At 39.7% G+C, this 9040-nt stretch overlaps 1 protein-coding gene across 4 annotated transcripts in view; it reads right to left on the bottom strand.

Moving 5' to 3' along the window:
- ATP11A (ATPase phospholipid transporting 11A) overlaps positions 1-9040 on the bottom strand; it is a 305123-nt gene that overhangs the window by 107218 nt on the left and 188865 nt on the right. For 3 of the 4 annotated variants that reach the window (XM_019524853.1, XM_019524855.1, XM_019524857.1), the window contains exons 4-5: positions 8015-8095; positions 4747-4854 (exon numbers count right to left, since the gene is read on the bottom strand). In XM_019524853.1, coding sequence (XP_019380398.1) covers positions 4747-4854; positions 8015-8095 — 189 coding nt within the window. The remainder of the gene's footprint in view (positions 1-4746; positions 4855-8014; positions 8096-9040) is intronic. The other variant, XM_019524854.1, reaches the window with a different exon arrangement.

The raw sequence follows: 9040 nt of genomic DNA, 5'->3' as shown, positions 1-9040 counted from the left end.
AGTATTAGAGATACTATTAAAGACAAAAGGCAGAAAGGTGTCCAGAGGCAGAAAGGCAGGAAGAACTAAATTTAGATTATGCACAGAATGTGTATGTTTATTAGGGGAGGACTTGGAACATCACCCGCTTAAAGAGACCCTTCAAACTCTCTTCACAGTAGGAAGCAAAAAACTAGTAGAAAATCCTCCTTTGGAGAATTAATAAGGCAGTCCACAAGATAAACTAATCCATTAAACTACGGCATTCATAGACAAGTAAGAATGAAAGATAATAGGCACATAAAAAATGGAATAGCTGACATCAGAAGATTGCTATCTTTGTTGAGAGCACATATTGAAAAGCTATTCTACTCAGAAGTAAAGTTATCCTTAATCAGAAGGAAGTATTGAAAATTTTGAAAATATAATGCCAAAAACCAGACCATAAGACTCACAAACGTAAGATTTAATCACTTATTTCAAAGAGATATCCAGGCATGACACCAACTGAAGTGGATGCTGAAATGGCAGAGCTAAGAGGACTAAGAATCAAAAAACATACTATATAGTCTTATTTGGTCTTCAAGAGTACTCTTAAAATAGAGATAGTAGAGAAAAAAGGCCTTTTGTCCATAGTCCAAGAACAAAATCCAACAAGGAGTAGTGATCACTGGAAGAAAGTTGAAAGAATTGAACCCCCTCTGCCACTAGGGCCACTGGCACACATTCATTTAATGGCATAATGGGACATGATCTCAGATTCCAACAATCAGAGCATGAATGGCATTTTTTTGGAATCAGATCTCGGAGTCTGGAGGAGTCTGAAGTCCAAGAGGTGTCTGGAATAATGCTCCCATCCTCCTGCACCAGCAAGTTGAAAGCGGTCCCGCTGATTGTCAGTTTCAGCCCCTGGACCACACTGGGGCCAGGTCAAGACTTTAGGACAGAACAATCCCATGCACTGCTACAGGCTTGGGACCAACTGATTAAGCAGAAGTTCTGCAGAAAAGGACTTGGGGGTTACAGTGAACAATAAGCTGGATATGAGTCAGCAGTGTGCCTTTCTTGCCAAGAAGTCCAACACCATACTGGGTTGCAATAGTAGGCCAGTTGCTAGTAGATTGGGGGAATTGATGATTCCCCTATATTCTGCACTGGTGAGACTGCATCTGGAGTACTGTATCCAGTTTTGAGCCCCCAATACAGAAAGGGTGTGGACAAGTTGGAAAGACTCCAGTGGAAGGCAATACAATGGTTAGAGGGCTGGGACTTATGAGGAGAGCCTGATGGAACCAGGCTTATTTAGTTTGCAGAAAAGAGACTAAGGAGAGATTTAATAGCAGCCTTCAACTACCTGAAGGGGGGTTCTAAATAGGATGGAGCCAGACTGTTCCCAGTGGTGACAGATGAAAGAACAAGGAACAAGGGTCTCTCATTGCCAGAAGGGAGGTTTAGGCTGGATATTAGGAAAAACTTTCTCACTAGGAGGTGGTGAAGCACTAGAACAGGTTACCTAACAAGGTGGTCTCCATCTTTGGAGGTTTTTAAGGCCCAGCTCAACAAAGCTGTGGCCGGAATGATTTAGCTGGAGCTGGTCCTGCTTTGAGCAGGGAGTTGGACTAGATGACCACCTGAGGTCCCTTCCAACCCTCATTTTCTATGATTCTAAGACGCCATTGGGGTCCTGGAGCCAGGAACTACACCAGAGTCTTGAGCCGTCTTTGGTTACCCTGCCACATGTTCAATTTAAGATATGATGGAAATAAGCCATGAAAATATTATACATCCTTTGTGGAATATTTTTGTGGCCAGTTTTCTGTTTTGTTGTGCTATTAATGTGTGACAGGTTTACCATTTATGGTGCCTTAATTATAACATATGCCAGAGGTCTAGTAGGAGTCAACCTTAAGTTGTCCTCCATTTCCTAAATATTTTATTACTAAAGAACTGAGACATCAATGACACTGCCTGAAACAGGAATCTCCATACAAATCAGGGTGCTACAGTGAGGCATACTTGTGTTTGTACTGAGGTCTAATTAATCTAAAATCCTTGCTTCTTCCATTCTGCTTGGTTGTCACAAGGCTACAATCTGTGTTACAACCGTTCTTTTTCATCAGTGAATCCAAAGAGCCTTAAGTTTTTGAATTGCCTTCAATACGTCTTTTACACTTCTCTTAGAAGTAAATCTTTGAAGCTAAACACTGCTCCAAAACTCATTTGATTAGTCACTGCCAAAGAACTAAATTCTGCTGAGGAGATGAGCTTGATACCTGTAGCAATAAAACTAAGGAATGAACAAGTACAACCCAAATGGTTGTTCTAGCTGGCCACTTCATGTACCTGCACACTGTAAAATGAAATTCCAAAGGCAGTTTATGAAAATGAAGAGTATCCTGACTTTTGAGAGTTACAAACCAGAACTTACTATTAGTGATTCTAACAAGGTTCACTCTACAAGCCATGCCATTAGGGCAAAGGCAGGCAAAGTCCAGCCCATGGACTGGATTGGGCCCACAGTAGAATCCATTTCCCAGAAGCCCCTGCCTGTGTCACTGTGGCCAGTTTCCATGGAGACTCCAGGAGCGGTTGTGCCATGGCAGTGCAGAGCCAGAGTTTCCATGAAGACTGGCCCCAGCAGCGCTGGTTGAGCGTGTAGCTGGGCGGGGAGCTGGTCAGCGGCTGGGATCTTGCAGCAGTGATGATGTGGTCGAGAGCCAGGGCAGAGCTGTGATCTTCCCCCTGCACACGCCGGGCAGGGATGTACAGGCAGTGGATCACAGCTCTGCCCTAACTCCACGTTATGCTGTGACCACTACAAGATCCCAGCCCCAGCTCTGAAGCAGCTCCCTGCCCAGCCACCCGCCCTGTAAGTGCTGCTGGGTTTGGTCTCCATGGAAACCCTGGCCCCACACTATCACTCCTGGGGTCTCCATGGAAACCATCTGCAGCAAGACACAGGGGCTGCTGGGAAATGGAGTCCAGCTGCTGGCCAGATCCGCTATTTTGCCCACTCCTGCATTAGGGATTTTTTTTTTTAAAGCCAAAGAAAAACCTATTACTTGAGCTGATGTAGCAATTTCTAGTGACAAGAGCCTACCAGAATAGGAATTAATAATCTAAACTGAAGGTCAAGGATTAATTCAATAAGGAATATAAAATATAAAAGAAATAGAAACCCTGATAGAAGCAGTCTGTCAACCAAAAATTTAAGCTCATCAGTACCATTTGCTAAATGAAAAATAATTTTTCCTTTTAATCGTTTAATTTTTCTTCTTGTTTTCAGGGTTTTGTTTTTTTATTTTGATCAAGTTTCATAGGTTCATATATTTTTAGGCCAGAAGGGACTACATGGTGTGACCTCCTATATAAAAACAGATCATAAAATTTTAGCCAGTTAACTGTACATATTTCCTTTATTCAAAATATCTCTCAGGGCTTTTTGCCAAGGCCTCTTTTGTAAATTAGTCCCTAAAAACAGCTATGTCAAAAGGAGTAAAGGGAAGATGAAGGAAGTGAAAAGGGGATAATTTAGGCCTTGGACACACATTACATGTGCATTGCTATATTCTCCCTTAGAGTGATACAGAAAGCATTCAGGCTGTCTGTAGTGCCACAAAGATGGTGGATCCAAAAATGGTGGATCTATCACCAAAATGTTCCTGTTTTAAACAGAAACTCCTTTGTAGGGCTGGTTTTTAGTATGCATCTCTATTCAGTTACATATAGAACTACAGGGGGTCTCTTTGTCCTCCAGCATCCCATAGTGCTCTGCTCTCCATTCTCTATCTTCAAGATAGAAAGAGGGAAAGCATCTGGCACTCTAACAGCCCGCGGAGAGGCAAAACTGTAGCCCATCTAGGGCTTGGGACTGCGGTTCTGCTTACTGCAGTCAAGTGCCACAGAGTCACTGCTGCCCTAAGGAAACAGTGACTGCCACCACCACTGCAGTGGCAGAGACTGATACCACAGATTTAACATTAAATATGCATGTTCTCAATTTTCAAGTTACTCAAAAGACTAATGAAGAGATAATAATGCCCAAATGGATGTCTTGGGCACTCTTCAAAGAAAACTTCAGAGTTGGTCATGACACCACAGGAAGCACTAAAACAAAAACAGAAGCAAACAAATAAAAAAACCCAAACAACCCTCCCCACTTTGCTTGGAATATCAATCGTCTAAAACTGTGAGGTTCTGAAAAATAAATCAGAAGGCCAAGTTATCTTGCTCACAGACATTTACATGGATTCTGATAATAACCCCAAATTATCATAAACACAGGGAACAAAGGTGTAACCCCTTCATCTCCAAAGAGAGGCTTTACAGTGGTTAGTAATGTATGAAAAGTTATATTTTGGGCTCTATCATTTTTACAAGAATTGGAAATAATCCATGGATTGTTCCTCAAAACTGAATCAAGAGGGTCTGCCTTGATCATCTTTATTGCTGTCCTACTGAAAACAACAACAATGTGGATGAGAACGGAAGACAAACAATGAATGAAAGTTGATGTGAAGAATAGATGTTATCAATTGGAAAATGAAAGGCACATGCTAGGTGCAGAGCCTAGCAAAGCTACGAGGAAAGACTTTTAAAACTTTCTAAAACATTTTATTCAAGTGTAATCAATTTTTTCTAGTTTGGATTTCCATGTTTATATTATGAATACTGCAAACTTGTGCTTATATTTTTGTCTAATTTGGGGGGGGGAAGGGAACTAAAGCCTAACCCCCTAAAAAGTATTTGGTAATAGTTGTTACTTACTCTTAATTTTCGGCTTTGCTTTCTAACCAGTTTGCCATGCTGAATGAAATGGACAGGGCACTGGTTCATTGCATTGTCTGCTTTATGTCTAAGCCAATCTTCATAACCCTAGAAAACAGTGAAATGGAATGGAATAAAGTTAAGAAAACATAGTGATGTGAACTTTACTTTGAAGTTTCAGATCAGATCTATTTTACAAGAATAATAAAAAAAAAATCCATTACTAAAAATGAAATAATGATAAAATAATAAAAATAAAACCATGAACAATTTACTATTCGGAAAATTAAATGTGTGTTAATAACATGAAAGGAAGTAATACGTGTGTTAATAATGTGAGTGAAAGCAATCCAATGGAGTGAGCAGAGCAGTGAAAAAATGAAGGGACGTTCTTGGTCTCTGAAGAACAGGGAGTTTTCTTTATCTCACCTTGCTTCACATGTGCTCAGAAGTATGTCTACAACAGTGGTTTTCAAACTGTGCTCCACAGAATCTTGGGGTTTTGCGATAGGTCATCTGGCTTCCACAAAGAAATTGGGGGTAATGGCAGAGCCGGCTGGAAGGCAGCGTGATGTCATTGCCAGGCCAGGTCACCTGGACCCATGTCATTCTTTAGGACAGGGGTAGGAGCTCCACAACAGAAGCAGCAATAGGAAAGGGTTCTGTGACATTAGGAAATTTGAAAACCACTGATCTATAAGAATGGATGTTTAGAACTAAGAAGAAGGGGAACAGATTTGGGATTACTGGGCTCAGAGGTTCCATGATCAAGTTGAATCGCACACTGGGGAGACTAGTGTTGGGCTTAAAAACAGCACACCAATGGTCAGGTATAAATTGACAAAGACCTTGCAGACTAGTGCTTATTTTGGTTGCTAACTATTTCACTAGTTCATGATATGCAACAGGGTAAATATAAAAATGACTGAAGATCTGATAGGAACAATTCTTCCAACTTTTTATAGCCATATTATACAAACACATAAATATCACTTGTTTAACTAGCTTATTTGTGTTAAAGGGGCAAAAAAAAAAATGGATAAATTGTTTTGGGAGAAAGTTTCTACCCTCCAAATTTCCAATTCTCTTCTCCAAATTTCTATCGTGTCAATCCATTTATGGGCAAAAAAACCAGATGGTGGAATTGGCATTTAAACAAAGAGCAGACCTAAGCAAGTCTTTTGCTTTAAATTCCCTGGAAATCTCTAGATATGAGGCAATTGATGCTATACATCCAGAGGCAGAATTCAGCATACTGTTTGTGATGAATTGCAATTGGAAAAAAAGCAACAGCTACTAACAATGCATGTCACAACTTATCACTCTTTATTTAAGCATAGGTTTTCAGCTTTTTTTAGGAAATTCATTTCTTAGCTGTTTTTATCTTTGACTTTCTAGAAACACACTCATTACATATCTGGGAATGTATGCACAAATTTAAAAAAATGATATAACATGTCAAGGCCCAAGTAAACAAGTGTCACTAGCACTCAGACTCCTCAGACTGCTTTTCAACATCAGGCAAAGAAAACTACAGGATGCATGACCTTCAACTCAAAAGGAAGCCCTTTTGTCAATTATAAATATGTTAATATTTATAATTAAGAAAGGGATGATTCTTTGGACATTTAGGACCTATGCTATTTGGTGTTTAAGACTGAGATTTTTAAGAGGGATCCAAGATGCTTAAATGTCACTGAAATTCAACAGAAATTTTTTTCTTAAGCACATTTGAAAATCCCAGCATAAAACAATATCAACAATATGAACTACATCCAGAAGTGAATAGAGAAGTAAATAGAAGTAAAAAGTGAATAGAGAAGTGAAAAGAGAACTGATGTAGATGTAAAAGTATTAATGTAATGGACCCCAGGTAGGGCTGCTGGGGCCAGCCCACTACTGGCCCCAGCTTCCCCTATCTCACCCGAAGTAATTTGCCGTGAGCCAGAGCTCACATGGCACAGCTGTTCCCCAGGGACAAGCAGCAGAGGCACAAGGTATGACACTGCTAGTTGTCCCTGGGGAACCAAATGTTCACTCATGTCTGGACGTGGCCTGGGTGTTTGAAAAAGGACAGGTTGGGCATGTTTAACTCATATGAAATTCTAGTATCTTTATAGTATTAACATCCTGCACAGCAGATCTACAGAAGGAAAAGCCATCAGTCTGATCTGATTAGACAAAAAGAAATAGAAACTTCATGGTAAAGCTACATTCATTTAGGCCCCAGTCTACTGAAGATATTCTTGATTTAAGATTGATCTTTACATTCACGTATTTTTGTTGGAGTTTCAGTGGGATTTCACAGCCGCAGCAGTTCGTATTAACTGACACCACTGAAGAAATGGGGTCATGAAACAACAAATTGCCATAATCCATTCCCTTAAATTAATGCTAATTTGAAATCAGAAAAAATGTCAGGCCAGACCAATACAAGTCCATATGAGCGTAAATGTTATTCTATTTGAATAGCCCAACCTTTGTTATGGAGGATCCCAATACATTATATGGCCAGTATCCACTTCATTATTATTTTAAGTTTCATAGAATCATTTTTTAATTAAACTTGAGGGATTCTTATATTGTGCAATCAGCAATTATTTAAAAGGTCCATAAGTGTTTCATTATAAACTGGCAATGAACTTTAGCAAAAATTAGTACACAATAACCTAGAATGCCCTTCTTGTGGGAATAATGTATGCAGACTGTACATACGGTAACACTATCAATGACATTTCCTCACAAATAAGAATCATGGTTTTGTTCCATAACTTAATTCTGATATTCTGCACCTATGCATTTTCATTGTCATAACACAGAGTAGCACCCTTAGAAACTAAGAAGCCACATTGCCCTGCCTTTTGCCTGACCTCAGGCTAACATGTTATCTCTATTTTTTTAGGAAAATTCTTTAAGATATAGCTGAATAAATATTTGTGAACTAATTTAAAGTTCAGTTGATTCAACTGGGTAAACTATTTCTTGGTGCACAGTGGCAATAAATACAAAATTATATTATGAAACATTTTAAAGGTTTTGTTGAATAAATGAAAGCCAACATTTTTAAAACAACAGCATTGTGCATAATACACCACAGAGTCAAAGAATAAAAAAATTAAGTCCTCAGAGAATGCAAAAAATAAAAAAGACTTTTCCTTTTCCCTATACCCTAAGCCAAAGTAACAGGAAAAGTTAAGAAAGAAAGGAATCCTAACATAACACATTTGTGCAACTTTCAATTTTACATTTTTGTTCATAAAATTCTCACCTGTTTAATAGCTGTTACAGTGATGACAAACAACAGTGGAAGTCCACTTGTTACCGGACTGGTTGGTGTATCAATAATTAACTGCAACACAAAAAGCCCCCCACCAAATCAAACTGTTTACATAAATTTATACAACAATATTCAGTTTTCCAAGCAAAACATTTGGGTTGTATTTTAAAATAGACTAGTATAACCACATATATGGAAGCTTACTATTAAAAAAAAATAAATACACTGAGAAATAAATGTAATTTGTCTTTATAAAAATATGTTCCTTTTGCTCTGTGTTTAGAAATGTATGTGAACACATCCATCTATTTATGTACAGATGTATTCAGTTAAGCAAAAGCATATAAGTTAGACTTCCGGAAATGTCTATGGCCTGCTTTTCTGATTCCCACCCTTCACACCTCTTCGGAATTTTTTGGTAGAAGAATTCTTTAATGAAACCAGATGAGAGGGAATGAGCCTAGTAGTGAGGACAGGAAGTCCAGAATTCTGCTCCTAGCTTACTATGTGTAACTGTGAGCAAATCACTTATTTGCCCTAATTTTCCCCATGTCTGAAATGTAGATAATATTTACATAGTTGCATTATGAGATGATTGGCTAATAATAACCATGTGGTACTCTGAACATTAAAAATTAGGAGTTCACCGATAGAGATTTTGAGGGCCAATAGCCGATTTTTAAGGAGGCATAATGGTTGATGCCAATCCGATTTCCAATAAAGCTGCGTGCAGCTGGTAAGTCTGGTGTGGTAAAAGGGGAAGTGCGAGGGAAGAGGTGTGGGGGGGCAGATCAACGCCCCCTGTGGTGAGGGAGAGAGTGGGGCTGGGGTTGGGGCTAGGGTAGGCACGGCCGAGCAGGGGTGGGGTGGATGTAGGATGGAGTCACAGCTGATGCGGGGGTGCAGGGAGGCTCCCACCACTGTGCACACCATGGGAGGGCATAGGGGGGCTGTGCCCCTGGATTTGTGTGACATGGGTGGGGTGGGCTGCAGTTGCAGGCTGGGGCCGGGGCTGTG

The sequence above is a fragment of the Gavialis gangeticus genome, unplaced genomic scaffold, assembly GCF_001723915.1.
Source record: "Gavialis gangeticus isolate Ggan-Ray unplaced genomic scaffold, GavGan_comp1, whole genome shotgun sequence".
NCBI classification, from domain to species: domain Eukaryota; kingdom Metazoa; phylum Chordata; order Crocodylia; family Gavialidae; genus Gavialis; species Gavialis gangeticus.
Note: the sequence above shows the minus strand (reverse complement) of the source record. Positions and strands in the feature narration are given on the sequence as shown.